Here is a 21,633-nt window from a genome sequence, read left to right on the forward strand (position 1 = left end):
GCAACCCTAGGTCCAATTCTGTGAGCCCCAAAAGAAGGTGCCCCCATCCTTCATTATTTCCTATGGAAGGAAGGCATTGAAAAGGTGTGCCGTCCCTTGAAATGGGATGGCCAGAACCTCCCTTTGGAGTTGAATTATGCTTGTCACAGCCTTGATCTTGGCCCCACCCCCAAAGTCTCCTGGCTCCACCTCCAAAGTCCCCAGATATTTCTTGAATTGGACTTGGCAACCCTAGGTCCAATTCTATGAGCCCCAAAAGAAGGTGCCCCCATCCTTCATTATTTCCTTTGGAAGGAAGGCACTGAAAAGGTGTGCCGTCCCTTGAAATGGGATGGCCAGAGACTCCCTTTGGAGTTCAACGACGCTTGTCACGGCCTTGATCTTGGCTCCGCCCCTAATGTCTCCCGGCTCCACCCCCAAAGTCCCCAGCTATTTCTTGAATTGGACTTGGCAACCCTATGCCCCGCCCCGAGGCATCTTACAGCTTGCAAAAAGCAGCAAGAGAGCGCGCGCAGCTGAGTTGGCGCGAGGCGCAGGCCACGCCTTTCCCTGGGAAGGGGGGGGGAGCTACTGGAGCCCCGCCTCGGAGCCCCTGCCTGCCGCTCGGGCTGCTTGCGCGCATGCGCTCCGGGGCTCGGTCCCTGCTGCTCCGCGAGCTGCGTTCACTTCCCAGCCGGTCGCGACGGCTCGAGTGCAAAAGGCGCTTTTTTGCAAGGAGAGGAGCGATGCTGGCGGCCGGCGCCTGGGAGCTGCGCGCGGCGCTGGGGTGCGCTCTGCTTTGCGCCCTCGCCGCGCTCCCGAGCCGGGCAGGTGGGTGAGAGCGGTTTGGGGCAGGGGGTGCTCTCTCCCCAAATCCCTCCGTTGCAAAAGATCGGACCGGGGGTAAAGTTCGAAGTTTGGGTGCCAATTTTTTTGCTGCTGGGGGTGGTGAAGGATCTCTTGTCGCGAAGCTGGCGGGAGGCGGTGCAGCGAAAGAGAGGTGGCACCGTCGCTGGCATCCTCGAAAGCGTGGCTGCAACAAAACAGGAGTCCCGTGGCAATTGCAAGGCGCGCCCCATTGAGTCTAGCGTTAAGTCAAAGCTCGCCTCATCCAGTGCGTGAAGGGGTCATCTGTTAGCGAGACATATTTTTTTACTCAAAACTTCAGAGAACGCAAAGGGGGTGGGGGCGGGATGCAGAACCCTGTGGAACCCCACAAAATAATTTCCGCTCTGTTGATTCTGCATCGGAGAGCCAGTTTGGTGTAGTGGTGAAGTGTGCCGACTCTTATCTGGGAGAACCGGGTTTGATTCCCCGCTCCTCCACTTGCAGCTGCTGGAATGGCTTTGGGTCAGCCAGAGCTCTCTTATCTGGGAGAACCGGGTTTGATTCCCCACTCCTTCACTTGCAGCTGCTGGAATGGCCTTGGGTCAGCCACAGCTCTCTTATCTGGGAGAACCGGGTTGGATTCCCCACTCCTCCGCTTGCACCTGCTGGAATGGCCTTGGGTCAGCCAGAGCTCTCACTGGAGTTGTCCTTGAAAGGGCAGACTCTTATCTGGGAGAGCCGGGTTTGATTCCCCACTCCTCCGCTTGCACCTGTTGGAGTGGCCTTGGGTCAGCCATAGCTCTTGCAGAGGTTGTCCTTGAAAGGGCAGCTGCTGGGAGAGCCCTCTCCAGCCCCACCCACCTCACAGGGTGTCTGTGGTGGGGGAGGAAGGGAAAGGAGATGGTGAGCCCCTCTGAGACTCTTCTGAGTGGAGGGCGGGATATAAATCCAATATCTTCATCTACCTCACAGGGTGTCTGCTGTGGGGGAGGAAGGGAAAGGAGATTGTGAGCCGCTCTGAGACTCTTCGGAGTGGAGGGCGGGATATAAATCCAATATCTTCATCTACCTCACAGGGTGTCTGCTGTGGGGGAGGAAGGGAAAGGAGATTGTGAGCCGCTCTGAGACTCTTCGGAGTGGAGGGCGGGATATAAATCCAATATCTTCATCTACCTCACAGGGTGTCTGTTGTGGGGGAGGAAGGGAAAGGAGATTGTGAGCCGCTCTGAGACTCTTCAGAGTGGAGGGCAGGATATAAATCCAATATCTTCATCTACCTCACAGGGTGTCTGCTGTGGGGGAGGAAGGGAAAGGAGATGGTGAGCCCCTCTGAGACTCTTCGGAGTGGAGGGCGGGATATAAATCCAATATCTTCTTCTTCTTCATTTGCTTGCAAATTATTTCCTAGCTTGCCAGTATCGAAGGCGCCTTCCTCCTTTTTCTTCCCAGGAGAGTTTCAGCCTCTTTTTTTTTAAAAAAAGTGGTGAATCCACTTAAAATTCTCTTATGTTCCTTTTTTGGGACATTGTGCTTGTTTTCCTGTAGGAGAGATGAGAGCTGCCTCAGGGTTTTTCATAACCCTTCCTAGAAGCCGCTTCTTAGATTACGACCTGTACTGAGCGTGGTCCAGGGCTGGTTCCGGTGGGTGTGTTTTTGTCACCTGATGCAGCACTGTTTGTGTATGGGGGGAGGGTGGACCACTGGAGAGCCTGACGCCATGGCTGCTGCAGCCGTAGAATAATATTGTGCCTTTCAATGGGGTCAGTTCACACATGCAGCTGGCCAGTTCAGACGTGTGGGCCGGTGTTCTGATTGTTATGGGTGGTGATGAAACAGGCCTTGCGATTGTGTGTGCCTGTCACTGTATGAATGGCATGAGGGGAACTGAACGTTTGTGCTTAGAACAGTGCATGCAAACCAGGAGATAAATGTATTTATTTATATTATTCATTTATACCCCACTTCTGTCCCCAATAGGGTCCCAAAGTAGCTTACAACGTTTTCTCCTTATCCATTTTATCTTCACAACAACCTGTTAAGTAGAGTGTGCGACTGGGTCACCTAGCAACATTCCATAGCAGACTTGGGGGCTAAACCTGGGTCTCCCAAATACTAGTCCGACACTCCAAACCACTGTACTTTCTGACTAGTACCCCTGTGAGGTGGAGGGAAGAATGTGGATCTTGGGCAGTCTGTGCCTACTTTGGTATTTGTGAATGGTCGGTTTGCACCTGAACTCACTGGTTGATGGTTGATAAGCACTTTCCCCAGGTGTAGGGCTGAGGTTTGCCACCATTCATTAGACCTTAACATTGAACAAAATGTCAGAATCTGTCTGGATAGGCCACCCTCCGTAGTGGGGTAGCCAACGTACATGGATGACTGTAGTTGGGACCAATGTTCCCTCTAAGCTACAGAGTCTTGTGAGCTACTGGTATTAAAGTTGTGAGCCACCGCCATTAAAGTTGTGAGGAAAGGAAAAGCAAAGGTCCCCTGTGCAAGCACCAGTCGTTTCCGACTCTGAGGTGACGTTGCTTTCACGTTTTCACGGCAGACTTTTGACGGGGTGGTTTTCCATTGCCTTCCCCAGTCATCTACGCTTCCTCCCCAGTAAGCTGGGTCCTCATTTTACCAACCTCGGAAGGATGGAAGGCTGAGTCAACCTTGGGCCGGCTACCTGAACCCAGCTTCCACCGGAATCGAACTCAGGTTGTGAGCAGAGAGTTCAGATCACAGTGCTGCAGTACTGCTGCTTTACCACTCTGCGCCACGGGGCCGCTGAAGTTGTGAGCTATTGCATAAATTATTGTGTTCTGGGGTCATCCTTCCTGAGCTGTGACAAAAATGTGTGAGTTGGAGGCTAAAAATCTGTGAGCTAGCTCATGCTAATTCGGCTTAGAGGGAACGCTGGTTGGGACACCTGGAAGGAGACAGTCCGTCAAGTCATAATGAGCACTTTGAATTGAACTTGGAAGCAAACTAGCAACCAATGTAGCTGTTTCAAAATGAGCCAGGCATGTTCCTGGGAACTAACCCCTGAGAATTGTCAGGCTGCTGCGTTCTGGACAGATTGTAGTTTCTGGGTTGTGTTGAAGGAAAGCCCTGTATAGATGTTGTTGCAGTGATGTAACCATGAGTTTACAGAAGCATGGATCTGAATAGCCAGATCAGCTGAGCTGGCAAATCAGATGCACTCCTAGCCACCATGCCAGCCTGCTTTTAAATAAAAGAACATGGGAGAGAGAAGAGAGCCCTGTAGAACCCCACAAAATAATTTGCCACTCTCTTGATTCTGCGTCTCATTTGCTTGCAAATTATTTCCTAGCTTGCCCTCCAGAAAGTTGTGATCACTGATCGGTTTTGACTGATTTTGTGAATGCTGTTGCCGTTACCGGTTCATTCTGAGGTGCTACCATCAGCATTCAGTCAAGGTACTTAGAAAAATTAGAGCTCTGGGGGCTTTTTCCCCTTTAAAGAAGTATTACACTTTATTTGAGATCAATCTTTGCACAAGTGGACACATACAGTTGCTATCTTATAGCAAGATCCACTGGGTTGTATGAATAATCTAGTGCACGTTGACCTTTGGAACACAGGAAAATTTCAAATTAAAAGACACACTAAACTTTAGTAGTAAAACAATCCCATAGAGGACAGTTGGAACAAATCTCAAACTATATTAACAGAGGACCTGGTCAAAGAAATAGGATTTCACCTGGTACCGAAAACCTCAACCTAAGTGCTGGGCAGACCACTGTGGTGCCACCCCAGAGAAGGCCTTGCTACAGGGTGGAGGGATGTAGAGAAGGGCTCAGATGCTGCTCTAGAGCAGCAGGTAGGTTGATGCAATGTTATCATTATGATGTTGTAAACTGGTTGGTACAAAGAAGAACTGGGTTTCGCCTTGGGTTGTGTCTCCAGCTCTGAGCCCTGGAATTTTTTGGAGGAAAACAGTAAACAAATTCTTACGTGTAACTAGAGTCCTTGGACAGGGCAGAGAAAGAATGGCGGTAAATAAACTGCCTCTCCCAGTAACCTGAAGTGTTTTAAAGCAAAGTACAAGAAGTGCCATAAAAAGTCTCAGGTGTCTTGCAATAGATGCACTTCCCAATTCTGACCAGCCCTACCAATACGCTCTGGGGCAGATGGAAAACAGTGTTCCAGAACTGGGAAAGAACGCCTGTCTCTGATTCCTGCAGTTGCCTTGTGGGAGCTGCATAATTTGCCTTCACATATGCCCTCCAGCTCAAGCTTACAAAAATGCCAGTATATAATACATTTTATCTCCTCCATCTCCCATGGAGCTCAGAAGCAATAGGCATAGTTTTTTTCCCCTTCCTCCGTGTTAGCCTCTAACAGGAGGTAAGGCTGACAGAGAGTGTGTGACTGACCCAGCAGAGTGGGAATTTGAACCTGGATCTCACAGAAAGTCACCTGACTCTAACCACTACACTATGCTGCCTCTTTGCAACGTACCAGAAGCCTTCTCCCTGAGCACATAAAGCTGCCTTCTGCTGAGTTTGACCTATGGTCTATCACAGTTGATCTTTTCCACTCTGACTGCCAGCGTCTCTCCAGGGCTGCAGTCTTTCACATTGTCTGCTCCCTGTGCCTTTTAATTAGAGTTGCTGGGGACTGGACCTTCTGCATATAGAACAGACGTTCTGCTGCTGAGTCACAGACTTTCCTCTCGCATATAATTCCCAATGCTCCTGTGAGGTGGGCTACTATAGTTCCTGTTTTCTTAGGGGCTGAAAGATGGTGGCTTGTCTGTGGCTGCTCAGTGAGTTTGGAACTGCCTACGGATTTGAGCCCAAGGTTGTAGTCCAATGCATACTTGCTCCCAAGTAACCCCCTGTGAATTCAGTAAGTTCCATTGTAACCTCTGCAAGTTTATTTGAAAGTAATTTCCCCAAGTCTAGTGATATTTCCATTGGATCCTAGTCTTACTAGGAATGAACGGCTCACAGCAGTGTGAGTATATCATCCTTCACCTGAAATTAACCCTGGGATGAAATTTAGAGTGACCAGATCTGTTTTTAGAGCTCAGGGTCCACAATTATAAGAGCTTTTGGGGAGTCCTGGCAGGTATATAGACCTGTAGGTTGAGAGAAGCTGTACTCTCCAACTGTTAGAAGTACGAAAGTGGCATCCTTTTACCAACACGAAGATCTTTCAACACAGCTGGTCATTCTAGCCCTCTTGATCTCTGTAGGCTGTTATTGGTTACTAGTGAGTCTTCCAAGAAAGAAAACACAGCTGTAGAATGTATTGGCTTGAATTTAGAGGAATCCCATTGTACCACCAGCCTGCACATTTTCTCCCTCTCTGCTTTTGCAGCTGTGTACAAGAGACCAGGGTAGGAGAGGACTGGTAACTATGACTCCCAGCAGATGTCTGGCTGGTCGGCCTGCCTGCCCCGAAGGGCCGAAGAGCCTTGATGGAATGCTGCTGGTTCCAGAAATGGGAAGAAAAACCTGCATGAGAATCTCAGTTGCCTGAGGCTGCTTTTGGGTTTTGCTTTTGCAGCCAAGGGTCAGTCAAGATCTTGGAGGTGTAAGGGGTTGGGGCGGGGCATAAAAGTGGTCCCCTCTGAGGAGGGAAAGCAAGGGACCACCAGTACAGATTTAAGCCACATTTCATTGGCACAATTGAACTGTGAGCTTAATGAACATAAGAACATAAGAGAAGCCATGTTGGATCAGGCCAACGGCCCATCAAGTCCAACCCTCTGTGTCACACAGTGGCAAAAAATGTTATATACACACATACACTGTGGCTAATAGCCACTGAAGGACCTGTGCTCCATATTTTTATCTAAACCCCTCTTGAAGGTGGCTATACTTGTGGCCGCCACCACCTCCTGTGGCAGTGAATTCCACTGCCCCTTTTGTTGGTAACATGTATTTCAAATGTGAAGTCCAATTGAGCATTCAGGATGCTTATCTTACCCTCTTCTGTGAGCTCTGTACACATCAGCTTGTGGGTTTGATGGCAGAAGAAGAGATGCCTGTTTGAATGGGCGAGCGGGGGAGGCTTGCATGTCATGTGGGGAGTTTATTGCATCCCCCGTTGTTGCGCATGAACCAGGCCCCATCTGTGGGTCAGCTGAAACAGACTTGTAGAGGTTTGTTGCTTGTTTACCCACCTGTGGTCCAATGTAGCATGCCCGGATTTGGAGGCGTTGGGCGAAACTTCTGATGTGCGAGCGTCTGTGCTTTTGCTGCGGTAAAAATAACTCGACTCATAAAAACCTGCTAGAAATCTGGAGAGCAAAACACTACTTTTCCATTGGTTACTGTACGAGTCCCTCACAGCTAAGCATAGAAGTGCTGTAGTCGGGACCCTGTCTCCATGGCAACGGGCCCATCAGCTTTTCAACTTTCCACCATGGAGAGGTAATTGGGTTAACTTTTATTTGTTAAGGTTCATTTTAACAGAAGAGACTCCCACGCTAGGCTTTGAGTGAGTAGGTGTTGCCAGCTGACAGTTGCATCCCCCTGCTCCCAAATTCCTCCTTAGGGCTGCGATCCGGTGCAGGATTACTCAGGAGCAAGTCACACGGTGCTTGATTAAGGAACTGTGGGGGAGGAGCATCCTCATCTACTTCTTGCCTACCCAGAGCCGCTTGCGGTGGCAGGAACACTCCCGTTGAGACTTCTGCGCTCTGGGAGTAATACAAATGCTGACGTCTGGTACAAAGAAAACGATTGCATTTTAAACCGATGTTAAGATATTCTTTAGCTTTTCTTTCTCAAGACTAGAAAACTGCTGGTCGTTTGGTGTAAAGTGGTCTCTTGCTCATCCTACGGATGTGCCCTAATATGGTTGGAAAAGGCGAGAAGGTGTGCAGAGAACGGAAGAGGGAATCATAGGTATGATTCTGTATAACAGCTCAGCTGAGTTTCTCTTTAGGGTGAGAGCCATAAGATACAAACCTGCCTTCGAAGTCCGGATGAGATGTCGGCTACTCCCTGGGGGGCTTGGTATTTTCTTGACCTTGTTTGTAATCCCCCTGTCTGGATAATCCTGATCTGTGCTGTAGCCTTTTGAAGGGATTAGGAAGAAGATGTAGTGAAGCACCCCAGGAGAAACCAGCATATGCTGAGTAAATATTGCAGGGTGCCCGAGAGCAATTTGTTATTTGGGGGTAGGAAAAGGGGAGCAGAAATCCTGACCAGCCTGTGTTTGGCTCTTTCTGAGCTTGATGGGAACAGCAGGTAGTGATTAGACTTTTTTAAAAAATCTGATTTACCCTGCTGGTAATGCTGGGGAAGCTGTATACCACCCTCTCCAGCTTGCAGGGGTCCAAAGGCTCTTGAACCTTGCACCCTAAGCCTCCCACCCAACCTGCCCTGGGCCCTTTTCCTCTTGAGTCTAGGATCCTGTACAGTTGCAATAATCTCACCGTAGTGAGCAGAACTTCAAGTGATTTTTGCATCTGCACGGTTGGTGGCATTTGCTATGACAATTAAACAGATAGTCGCTATTGATAGTCCTCAACATCCACTGGAGTGACTTTGTGAACAACACTGAAGTCCTCAAGCAGGCGGAGGTTACAAGCATCGAGGCACTGCTGTTGAAGACGCAGCTGCGCTGGGCAGGGCATATCTCCAGGATGGAAAACCACCGCCTTCCCAAGATTGCCCTGTATGGCGAACTTTCCACCGGCCATCGAAATAGAGGGGCACCAAAGAAGAGGTACAAGGACTCCTTGAAGAAATCCCTTGGTACCTGTTGCATCAACCATCACCAGTGGTCTGACCTAGCCTCAGATCGCAAAGCATGGAGGCACACCATCCACCAGGCTGTCTCTTCCTTTGAGAACGCGCGCATAGCTGGTCTTGAGGACAAAAGGAGATCGAGGAAGAATCGCACTGCTACAGCACCAACCCCAAATCAGACTTTTCCCTGCAGCCACTGTGGCCGGACCTGCCTGTCCCGCATTGGTCTTGTCAGCCACCAGCGAGCCTGCAGCAGACGTGGACTACTGCACCTTTCTTAAATCTTCGTTCGTGAAGTCAAGCCGAGAGACTATTGATGTACTCTCCCAATTTACTGCTGTGCCAGGGTTACGCATCTTCAAAGCTGCTGCAGACAGGTTGAGGAGTGGTTAGTCACACTAGGATAAACACTCTGTCCTGGGCATTACTGGGCAGCCTTGGATCTTCGTAATCTTAGCTTAAGCTACCTCCCCGGATGGTTGTTACAAACACTTTGCATCCCTGTTGAGGAGGAAATGAAATAATACGTATCTAAATACATTTTAAAGTCGTCCACATTCTGTGTGTGCATGTTGCTTTCTGTGCATGTGCGGTGTTCTTGGTACAGGTTCAGAACTTACTGGGTCAAATACATTAGTAGCAGAAAATCAGCCAGGGAGGCAGTGGGGCCATTGGATGACCAAAGGGTGAAAGGATTACTAAGGATGATAGGGTAATGGCAGAGAAGCTAAATGCCTTTTTCACCCCTGTCTTCACTGTGAAAGATGGGAGGTGCTCGCCCACTCCAGAACTGCCGATTTCAGGAGGGGTGTCGGAAGATGAGGTGATGAGGACATGAGGTGATGAGAGAGGAGGTCCTATGACTGATGGACAAATTAAAAACGGACAGATCGCCAGGCCCAGATGGCACAAATCCAAGAGTTCTAAAAGAACTCAAATGTGAACTTGTAGATCTTCTGACAAAAATATTCAATCTATCACTAAAATCTGCCTCCATTCCCAAGGACTGGAAGATAGCTAATGTAACCCTCAAAAAGAAAAAAAAAAGGGATCCAGAGGGGGTCTGGGAAATTATAGCTCAATCAGTCTAACACTGATACCGGATAAGTTGGTAGAATCCATTATTAAAGATAGAATTAGAATGCTATTGAAGAAGAATCAGCATGGATTCTGTAAGGGATCTTGTCTCACTAACCTTTTAAGAGTTCTTTGAGGAAATGAACAAACACATGGACAAGGGTGATGTTGTTTACCTAGACTTCGGAAAGGTTTTGACAAAATTCCTCATCGAAGGCTCCTGTGCAAACTCAACAGTCATGGGATAAGAGGACAAGTTGTCTTGGGGATTAAAAACTGGTTAATTAACAGGAAACAGAGTATAAATGGACAGTTTTCACAATGGAAGTGGTAAGCAGTGGGGTACCGCAGGGCTCGGTACTAGGTTTGGTGCTTTTTAACGTGTTCATTAATTATTTGGAGTTGGGAGTAAGCAGTGAAGCGGCTAAGTTAGTGGATGAAACGAAGTTGTTTAGGATGGTGAGAATCAGAGAGGACTGTGAGGTGCTTTAGAGGGATCTGTCAAGAGTGTGCATCAATGTGGCAAATGAGGTTCAATATGGGCAAGTGCAAAGTATTGCACGTGTTGTTCAGTCACATAGTTGAGTCCGACTCTTTGCAACCCCATGAACCGAGTCATGCCTGGCCCCTCCTGTCTTCCGCCATCCTCCGAAGTCTGCTCAAATTCCAAAATCCTAACTACAATAAATATACGTGGATGAGGTGCGAACTGATGGTAATCAACTGGGAGAGAGGTCTTGAAGTAATGGTAGATAACTCACTGAAAATGTTAACTCAGTGTGTGACTGCAATAAAAAAAGGGAAGTTCTGTGCTGGGTATTATTAGGAAGGGGATTGAAAACAAATCAACCAGTCTTGTAATGCCCCTGTATAAATCTATGGTGTGGCCTCGTTTGAAATATTGTGTACAGTTCTGGTCACCGCATCTCAAAAAAGGCATAGTTTTGGGAAAAGTGCAGAAAAGGGCAACTTAAGTGATTAAGGGAGATGAAGAAGGTTAAAGAGGTTAGGGCTCTTTGTAAGAACCATGACTGCGGGGTGACATGATAGAGGTTTACAAAATTATGTATGGGATAGAGAAGGTAGAGAAAAGTATTTTTCTCCCTTTCTCACAATACAAGAACTCGTGGACAATGAAATGAATGAGCTTAAAGGAAGTGTTTCTTCACCCATAGAGTAATTAACATGCTGAATTCAGTGCTGCAAGAAGTGGTGGTGGCTATAAGCATAGACAGCTTCAAGAGGAGATCGGCTAGACATATGGAGCAGAGGACCACCAGTTGCTATTAATAATAATAATAATATTTTTATTTATATCCCGCCCTCCCCGCCGAGGCAGGCTCAGGAGCCTCAAGATATATACAGAACGCTGTGTCTTGGGCAGAGATGTTTTGTATTCTTGGTGCTTGGGGAGTGGGGAGAACAATGGGAGGGCTTCTGGAGTTTTAAGAACATAGGAGAAGAAGAAGAAGATATTGGATTTATATCCCGCCCTCCACTCCGAAGAGTCTCAGAGCGGCTCACAATCTCCTTTCCCTTCCTCCCCCACAACAAACACCCTGTGAGGTGGGTGGGGCTGGAGAGGGCTCTCACAGCAGCTGCCCTTTCAAGGACAACTTCTGCCAGAGCTATGGCTGACCCAAGGCCATTCCAGCAGGTGCAAGTGGAGGAGTGGGGAATCAAACCCGGTTCTCCCAGATAAGAGTCCGCACACTTAACCACTACACCAAACTGGCTCTCCTATGTTGGATCAGGCCAACGGCCCATCCAGTCCAACACTCTGTGTCACACAGTGGCAAAAATTTTTTATATATACACACACACTGTGGCTAATAGCCACTGATGGACCTGTGCTCCATATTTTTATCTAAACCCCTCTTGAAGGTGGCCATGCTTGTGGCCGCCACCACCTCCTGTGGCAGTGAATTCCACATGTTAATCACCCTTTGGGTGAAGAAGTACTTCCTTTTATCCGTTTTAACCTGTCTGCTCAGCAATTTCATCGAATGCCCACGAGTTCTTGTATTGTGAGAAAGGGAGAAAAGGACTTCTTTCTCTAATGAGTTTTGGCCCTGCTGGTGGACCTCCTGATGGCACCTGGGTTTTGGCCATTGTGTGATACGTAAGTGTTAGACTAGATGGGCCATTGGCCTGAACCAACACGGCCTCTCATATTCTTATGGGTCACTCTGCAGTTTCTGAGCAGATATTGGGAGAATGTTTTTGTTGTCTGATTAGAACACTTGATGAACGTGCTTGAGTTTAGGAGCACAAGTGTGTGTGTGTTTACATCTGGATAAGTCCTGTTAAATGGGACTGTGTTCCTCCTTGCTCTGTGTTTTTGCCTTTCATTTTATGCTTTGTGGAGTATTTTATGGTCCCACACAACAGCCAGGCATCAAAAGCAGGAGCATCCACCCCCTCCGGAGATATATCCTTACGCTGCAGGAGGGCTCAGCACAATAGCCGAGACGGCTCTTACAAACAATGCCGGCTGTGCTCAAAAACATAAAATAAAACCTTCAGTTTCCTTTCTGTTAGTCTACTAAACCAAAGCTTTCTCATTTGCACTCTGCTTTCCCCTACCTTTGGGTTTACATAAAGAAAGGCACGCTGTCCCTATTTATCCACGATAGCTTTCGTGTGAGAGGAGACCTGTGAGGACTGAGGACTTGCAGGATGGAAAAATCCACACACATCCTGCACATGCAGCTGGTTCATCTCCCCTTCGATTCTGTCTCCTTTTCTTACCTCATGGCGCCAGAGGCCAGGGTGGGTATTTTGGGTATTGCTGTGGCAATGCAGAATTCGATCCAAACTCCAGGTTTTCTCCACCCTGGTGCCTGTTGAAACATCACTTACCTTTGCTTCTTTTTGAAAATATGATGGCGTTGTTTTGAATATTGGGGAGGGGGGCATATTGGCAGAATCCAAAACTATATTTGTGGCTAGCTCTGTCTGGATTTTTTTTAATCTACAAGGGTTGTTAGATTTTGGCTGTTAGATACGAAGAGTAATTAATTGCAAACTAAAATCCCAAGCTTAATTTTGGTACGCATTGAAAGAGTGACATCCAGCCATTTTGCTGTCACCCCCCTTTTTTTTGTAAGTGGAAGAAGGCCTTTTAAGACAGGGGTGTCAAATGTGTGGCTCGCGGGCCTAATCCAACCCCAAAGGGCTCCAATCAAGCCCACAAGCAAGTAGCCATTATCTGCTTCCTTCTCCCTTGCTTGCTTCTTTTGGTCGCTGTTTTTTCTTTCTCTCCTGTGAGGAGGCAGCCGAGCAAAGCAAAAACTTGCTCTTTCCTTCCTCCCCCTCCCTCTTCCCAAAGGGAGGAGGAAGGAGGAAGAGCCTCAGACATTGGAGGAGGTTGGCTCTATACCTCTGCAGTGGGATTGTTTGCCAAGCTCAATCAATCACACTGCAGGGCCACTGAGCCAAGCCTCTCTTTCTTCTAGTGGCTGAGACTCCCCCTCTCTTCTCATGGGGAATGAGAGAAAGACAGATAACTTCCTTTGCCCAGTTCCTTGGATCCCACTGAAGAGAGACAAAGCAGTTTTAAGACCAGCAGTGTTTTAGTCAAGGTATGAGTTTTTGCCTTGCTATGGAGAGACAGAGTGAGTGCATGTGTTTTGTTGTGCTTGTTATGGCTGGAACTGAGTTTGGTTCCCCCTCTGTTCATGCTGTCATGATCCAGTGCCAGGATTAGACTGAGGGTGTGTTTCCAGACCAAGTTTACCCAATACATTTCCTTTGATTTTTCTTTCACATTTCCCATTATCTCCTTTGATTAGGGATTTTGAACTTACTTCCCAGATAGTAGGCTGATACTGACCGCTATACATGGCTGTCTCTCTGTTCCTGCACTGCCTCATAGGAGCTGCAGTTATTTTTCTAGGGAAGACTACAGTTTTGTAGATAAACACATAGCCCACAGTCTGTGCCATAGTGCCTTCACATGTCCTTGACCAGCAAGTGAAGCAACTTATGTAGAAGAAGAAGAAGACTGCAGATTTATATCTCGCCCATCTCTCTGAATCAGAGAGCGGCTACAAAAGCTAGCAATGCCCTGCCATTTCATGTTTTCCTCTGGGGCTTAGGATCAAAGCACTGACCATGAGATTTCTGTAATGAATGTCAATAAATCAAAAGTAGGTTTGCAACTTACAAATGCACACCTGAACAACACCTGAACAGCATACTCAAGATTGCTACAGCTCAGACATTGTCTCCAGTTTTTGATGCAATAACTCAGAGCAAGAAGTGTCAGTTATCGGAGACTGTTAAATAAAAATATTGCAAGTGTGCTAAAGTTTTCAACCAGTCTTATTTTAATTTAAAAAAAATCTTTGTGTTTGTCTGTGCCCTTTATAAAGTTTATATCTGTGCTACCTGGCACAGATGGTCCAGCCTGATAAAGTCTCACTTATGTCAGATCTGGTCCTCATAATAAATGAGTGACACTTCTGTTTAAGGTTATGATATTCAGGGCTCTTTTTCTAGCAGGAGCTCCTCTGCATATTAGGCCACTCCCTCCTTGATGCAGCCAATCATCCTGGAGTTTACAGTAGACTAAGAGCCCTCTAAGCTCTTGGAGGATTGGCTACATCAGAGGGCATGGCCTAATATGCAGAAGAGCTCCTGCTAGAAAAAGAGCCCTGGATATAATCAAAATTCAGGCTTGTGGACACTTGACTGCAAACAAGCCCCGTTGAATGCTGGAGAGCTTGTTTGTTCTTAAGTTAAGAAGTTCTTAAGTTAAGAAGCATATCTGTTTTAGATGTATTTAATGGTTTAAATGGTTTTAATGGTTTTATGAATGTTTAATGGTTTTATGAATGTTTATTTAATGGTTTAAATGGTTTTAATGGTTTTATGAATGTTTATCCGTTTTAGATGTATTTAAATGGTTTTAATGGTTTAATGGTTTCAGATGTATTTAAATGGTTTATGAATATGTGTGTTTGATGTGTTGGTATGTTTGTGGAAGAGCACCTCATTTCGTTGCTCTCTTTTTGTTGAGAACAATGACAATAAATTCATCTATCTATAAGATCAGGCTGTTCTTCAGCCACCTGTGCAGAAAGGGGCAGGTACTCCTTACAGAGAACTGAAGCTTCTCCTTTGCAGCATTTTGCATTTTAGCTCTTCCCTGTCCATCTCCAACTTGCACAAATGTGCTTTCAGAATGAAAATATTGTATAAACCTGGGTTACTGGCAACCAACCAGTGTGTGACAATAGAAAGTTAACCTCTTTGGCATTGTATGATGTAGCTGACTTGAAATCTGCACAAACTATATGCTTCATGGGAATCCTGAACTTAGCAATTTGGAGTCACAGGTTATTGGTGAGGTTGTTCCAAGTGAATAAGAAAAGTTATCCCTTTTGAGTGATAGACCAGAGTTGTGTGACCTCAAAGGCTGACCACTGGGGAGGTGACATTATTTTATATTCCAGAGGAGGGCAGCAAAGACAGTGAGGGGTCTAGAGACCAAGTACTATGAGGAAAGGTTGAAAGAACTGGGCATGTTTAGCCTGGAGATGAGATGGCTGAGTGGTGATATAATAACTATCTTCAAGTCTTTAAAGGGGTGTCATAGAGAATGGTGCAGAGTTGTTTTGTGTTGCCCTGGAAGGTTGTACCAAAGCCCGTGGGTTCAAATTAAATCAGAAGAATTTTTGGCAGAACATTAGGAAGAACTTCCAGACAATTAGAGCAGTTCTTCAGTGGACAGGCTTCCTCAGGAGGTGGTAGGGTCTCCTTCTTCGGAGGTTTTCAAACAGAGGCTAGATGACCATCTGATAGCAATGCTGATTCTGTGAACTTAGGCAGATCATGGGAGGGTGGGCAGAAAGGGTTGCATTAGTGCTAAGGGGTTTTTTTTGGGGGGGGGGGTTGCCCTTCTGGATAGGGAGCAGGGGTGACTGGGAGTGTGGGGGGAGGTATTTGGGAATTTCCGGCATTGTGCAGTGGGTTAGACTAGATGACCTTGGAGATCCCTTGGAGACCTTGAGCAGTTCCGCAGGGCCTGCAAAACAGCCCTCTTCCGGTTGGCATATAATTAATTGTTATCGGAATGCCTGAATATTCAAATCTCGAACATCAGATTATTGAATACTGGAATATTGAAGAATTGATTTAAGGAAAGGTAGCATAGTACATATTGAAGTGAGTTTTATGTGTTTTTATGTATTTTATTGTATAATTATTAATGTATTTTAAACTGATTTTTGTTAGCTTTTTCTGTTGTAAGCCGCCCTGAGCCCACCTCGGTGGGGTAGGGGGGATATAAATCGAATAAAATAAAAAATAAAAAATAAATCAATCCTTTCAGTTTTAGGATTCTATGGCATCTATAGGTCTATAAGAAATAGCTGATCTCGGCTTCATTTCCTATTCGCTGGATGAACTCATCTGAACGAAACTGACCATGGTTGCTTTACCTTCCTCTTCTCCCAGGAGCTCACAGTGCTGTCTGTAGCCCTATCCTTCCATATTATCCCCACAACAACTCTATGAGGTTAACCAGACAGAGAGAGACTGGTGCAGAGGTACTTAGAAAGCATCATGGCAGAGTGAAGGACACGATCCCGGCAGAGTGAAGGACATGATCCCGGAGAGCCAGTTTGGTGTAGTGGTTAAGTGTGTGGACTCTTACCTGGGAGAACCAGGTTTGATTCCCCACTCCTCCACTTGCAGCTGCTGGAATGGCCTTGGGTTAACCATAGCTCTGGCAGAGGTTGTCCTTGAAAGGGCAGCTGCTGTGAGAGCTCTCTCCAGCCCCACCCACCTCACAGGGTGTCTGTTGTGGGGGAGGAAGGTAAAGGAGATTGTGAGCCGCTCTGAGACTCTTTGGAATGGAGGGCGGGATATAAATCCAATATCTTCTTCTTCTTCGTCGCTGGATGTCAAATTTATCTAATACCAGTTATGCTACTAACACAAATCAATATGTTCTTATTAAATTAGCAATGCTATTATTCTAATGGTTATGAATACTAATATGCTGATTTAATTGGTATTGACAAAACTAGTACCTTTGGGGCATTTGGAAAATGTATGGTATGTATAGGCTGGCCAAAACTGCAGGTTTTTTAGATTCACTCCCCAAGACCATGAGTTGAGTGTCCACACTAATTCTCTTCCTGTCCACTACAAATATCTGTATCCTGGTTTCTCTCTGCATCCTTGATCCTCCATGCTGGGGCAGTCTTCGTAATTTCAGGGCCCTGGGTTCAGAATGGGGCCCCTAAATCACTGCCATCCCTCATTGGGGTCTTTCTGCCAGCCTCCCCTGCTTGGCCTAATCAAAGGGTGCCCTTGCCCTGTGCAAGGTGGGTGGAAGATGTGGCTGAAAGCCTGTTGCCTTAACCCTGGATGAACTGGGCGCAAGAAGCAGCTGCTAAACTGGCTGCCTGAGACCCAGATGGTGAGGGCATAAGTAGTATCCCGAACCTCTGAACAAGCTGGGTGTGAGTGGTGACAGCACAAGCCTGTTCTTTTTCTTCTGCCCCTGTGGGAGGGTGAGACTTTAGATACTTCCCCCCCCCCCCAGCATGGGGCCCAGGGCACTGACTCCTATTGCTCATTGGCTAAGACCACTCCTGTTCTCCATAAAGAAGGACTCCAGCGTTACACTGGACAGAGTGAGTATTGCTTCCCTTTATTCTTCCGTGTTGCCTGCTATCACATAAGGATGCTAAAATGATTTCATACAGACTGGGGGGTTTTTCGGTGGCAATTAACACAACATATATATGAACATATGAAGCTGCCATATACTGAATCAGACCCTTGGTCCATCAAAGTCAGTCTTGTCTTCTCAGACAGGCAGCAGCTCTCCAGGTCTCAAGCAGCTCTCCAGGTCTTTTCACACCTGTTTGCCTGGACCCTTTTTTGGAGATGCCAGGGATTGAACCTGGGACCTTCTGCTTACCAAGCAGATGCTCTGCCACTGAGCCACCATCCCTCCCCTGCTCTCCAGGGTCTCCAGCTGAGTTTTTCACACCTATTTGCCTGGACCCTTTTAGTTGGAGATGCCAGGGATTGAACCTGGGACCTTCTGCTTCCCAAGCAGATGCTCTACCGCTGAGCCACCATCCCTCCTACATATGAAGCTGCCTTCTACTGAATCAGACCTTCCTTGGTCCATCAAAGTCAGTATTGTCTTCTCAGACTGGCAGCGGCTCTCCAGGGTCTCAAGCTGAGGCTTTTCACACCTATTTGCCTGGACCCTTTTTTGGAGATGCCAGGGATTGAACCTGGGACCTTCTGCTTACCAAGCAGATGCTCTACCACTGAGCCACCATCCCTCCTACATATGAAGCTGCCTTTTACTGAATCAGACCCTGGGTCCATCAAAGTCAGTCTTGTCTTCTCAGACTGGCAGCAGCTCTCCAGGTCTCAAGCTGAGGCTTTTCACACCTATTTGCCTGGACCCTTTTTTGGAGATGCCAGGGACTGAACCTGGGACCTTCTGCTTACCAAGCAGATGCTCTGCCACTGAGCCACCATCCCTCTTCTGCTTTCCAGGGTCTCCAGCTGAGGTTTTTCACACCTATTTGCCTGGACCCTTTTAGTTGGAGATGCCAGGGATTGAACCTGGGACCTTCTGCTTCCCAAGCAGATGCTCTACCGCTGAGCCACCATCCCTCCTACATATGAAGCTGCCTTCTACTGAATCAGACCTTCCTTGGTCCATCAAAGTCAGTCTTGTCTTCTCAGACTGGCAGCGGCTCTCCAGGTCTCAAGCTGAGGCTTTTCACACCTATTTGCCTGGACCCTTTTTTGGAGATGCCGGGGATTGAACCTGGGACCTTCTGCTTACCAAGCAGATGCTCTACCACTGAGCCACAGTCCCTCCCTGAGCCACCATCCCTCCCAATGGTGCACAACTTGATTAAAGAGTAGATAAAGGTTTATTTAGGAATTGACACACTTTATATGAAAGAGGAGAGACAGAGATAGGTTCCTAACTGCTTCTCTAGCTGAGAGAGAGGGTAAGACTTGAACTTGTGGATCTTCTAACAAAAATCTGTAATCTTTCATTGAAATCATTGAAATCTGCCTCCGTTCCTGAGGACTGGAAGGTAGCAAATGTCACCCCCATCTTTAAAAAAGGTTCCAGAGGAGATCCGGGAAATTTCAGGCCAGTCAGTCTGACTTCAATACCGGGAAAGTTGGTAGAAACCATTATCAAGGACAGAATGAGTAGGCACATTGATGAAAACGGGTTATTGAGGAAGACTCAGCATGGGTTCTGCAAGGGAAGATCTTGCCTCACTAACCTGTTACATTTCTTTGAGGGGGTGAACAAACATGTGGACAAAGGAGACCCGATAGATGTTGTTTACCTTGACTTCCAGAAAGCTTTTGATAAAGTTCCTCATCAAAGGCTCCTTAGAAAACTTGAGAGTCATGGAGTAAAAGGACAGGTCCTCTTGTGGATCAAAAACTGGCTTAGTAATAGGAAGCAGAGAGTCAGTATAAATGGGCAGTCTTCGCAGTGGAGGACGGTAAGCAGTGGGGTGCCGCAGGGCTCGGTACTGGGTCCCATGCTCTTTAACTTGTTCATAAATGATTTAGAGTTGGGAGTGAGCAGTGAAGTGGCCAAGTTTGCAAATGACACTAAATTGTTCAGGGTGGTGAGAACCAGAGAGGATTGTGAGGAACTCCAAAGGGATCTGTTGAGGCTGGGTGAGTGGGCGTCAACGTGGCAGATGCGGTTCAATGTGGCCAAGTGCAAAGTAATGCACATTGGGGCCAAGAATCCCAGCTACAAATACAAGTTGATGGGGTGTGAACTGGCAGAGACTGACCAAGAGAGAGACCTTGGGGTCGTGGTAGATAACTCACTGAAAATGTCAAGACAGTGTGCATCTGCAATAAAAAAGGCCAACGCCATGCTGGGAATTATTAGGAAAACAAATCAGCCAGTATCATAATGCCCCTGTATAAATCGATGGTGCGGTCTCATTTGGAGTACTGTGTGCAGTTCTGGTTGCCGCACCTCAAAAAGGATATTATAGCATTGGAGAAAGTCCAGAAAAGGGCAACTAGAATGATTAAAGGGCTGGAGCACTTTCCCTATGAAGAAAGGTTGAAACGCTTGGGACTCTTTAGCTTGGAGAAACGTCGACTGCGGGGTGACATGATAGAGGTTTACAAGATAATGCATGGGATGGAGAAAGTAGAGAAAGAAGTACTTTTCTCCCTTTCTCACAATACAAGAACTCGTGGGCATTCGATGAAATTGCTGAGCAGACAGGTTAAAACGGATAAAAGGAAGTACTTCTTCACCCAAAGGGTGATTAACATGTGGAATTCACTGCCACAGGAGGTGGTGGTGGCCACAAGTATAGCTACCTTCAAGAGGGGTTTAGATAAAAATATGGAGCACAGGTCCATCAGTGGCTATTAGCCACAGTGTATGTGTGTATATAAAATGTTTTGCCACTGTGTGACACAGAGTGTTGGACTTGATGGGCCGTTGGCCTGATCCAACATGGCTTCTCTTATGTTCTTAAGACTGTGGCACTTCCAAGAAGAAAGAGGAAGTTACCGTAAAAGTCTGGAGGCAGACCAGGAATGACACTTAACAGGAGAGAAGATTCTGACCTCACTATCTAATGGGGTCTTCTTCTCTTCTTCTTTGTACACCAGACTTTCTTAGGAGGGTGGGGCAATAGGGACAGTTGTTCCCGGTTGCTCTTATGCAGTTGGGAGTCACATCAGTGTTAGCAGATTTCAATGAACGATGCTGTAACAACCAGAGCCTTTCCCTCTGCAAAAGAGGAATCTTCTGACGGAGGTTTTGTTTTAATAATATTTGGGTTTGCTTCAAGAAAAGTTAGAAAATGAAGCTCTTATGTTCATGATAGCCTCTCTCTCTCTCTCTCGCATGTTCATTAACATTGTGTTTTGATCTGTTGGTGGCTGAAATGTGAAAGACATTCTGTATTTTGCAACTCAGTCTGATGATAATTTTATGTCATTCAGTTTGAGATATAAAATCCTCACATTACGTCCTGATACATGTTTTTGCAAATAAATGCAGATCCAATTTTTTTTTGGCAACAAAATTTTAAAAAGGCATTGGTGTAGCAAGCAGAATAATAATAATAATAATAAACTTTTATTTATATCCCGCCCTTCCCGCCGGAGCAGGCTCAGGGCGGCTAACATGACATGGTATACCATGATTTATAAAACAATTTTAAAATACAATTAATACATACAGTTAAAACAGTTACATTAAATTACAGCTAAAATTAAGTTAAGGTGCTATATTCAGTTGACGTATTTTGATGGCGCGATATCGCTTTCAGGGTTCCTCATATGCTTGCAGAAAGAGAGTGGTTTTGCAAGCCCTGCGGAATTGATTAAAGTCCCGCAGGGCTCGCACTTCCTCCGGCAATTGGTTCCACCAGTGGGGGGCCATTACAGAAAAGGCCTGCTCTCTTGTTACTCTTAGTTTGGCCTCTTTTGGTCCAGGGATCCTTAGAAGGCTTTGAGAACTTGATCTTAGTGCTCTCTGGGGAACGTGTGGGGAGAGGCGGTCCCTAAGGTAGGCAGGGCCTCGGCCATATAGGGCTTTAAAGGTGATAACCAGAAGAGGGGGCTCGTTAGACCCCTGTTCCTCTCAGAGTCTTAAAGACACTTCATCCAGATAGCATATCACGTACTCTGTTTTCATAAACCTTCAAAGTTTCAGCTTTGGGTTCACTAAAGGAACTTGAATCCTCTGCTCCAAATGAGTTTGGATCCTTAGTTGAATCAGATCCTAGCCAGCTGTTTTTACTGGTCATGTTTTTACTTATTTTTTTTATTTGATTTTATTGACATAATTTTTTAAAAGGTTTGTACTGTTTTAATTTTTTAAAGGTTTGTACTGTTTTAATTTTTTAAAGATTTGTACTGTTTTCTTGAGAAAGCCTGGAGAAGTGGCATGCATATTTCCTAAAATAAATAAATGAATGAATCCATTTCTGTATGGTAATTATAGTGGCCAATGGCACCCCAA

General features: G+C 46.4%; 1 protein-coding gene across 2 annotated transcripts in view; it reads left to right on the forward strand.

Annotated features, from left to right (window-relative positions):
- The first annotated feature begins 616 nt into the window (after positions 1-616).
- The window catches only part of CD164L2 (CD164 molecule like 2), a 60,291-nt gene continuing 39,274 nt past the window's right edge, over positions 617-21,633 (forward strand). The window contains exon 1 of one of the 2 annotated variants that reach the window (XM_060257995.1): positions 617-810. In XM_060257995.1, the coding sequence (XP_060113978.1) occupies positions 621-810 (190 nt within the window). In that variant the 5' untranslated portion in view covers positions 617-620. The remainder of the gene's footprint in view (positions 811-21,633) is intronic. The other variant, XM_060257996.1, reaches the window with a different exon arrangement.

Source organism: Heteronotia binoei, chromosome 17, assembly GCF_032191835.1.
Source record: "Heteronotia binoei isolate CCM8104 ecotype False Entrance Well chromosome 17, APGP_CSIRO_Hbin_v1, whole genome shotgun sequence".
NCBI lineage: Eukaryota > Metazoa > Chordata > Lepidosauria > Squamata > Gekkonidae > Heteronotia > Heteronotia binoei.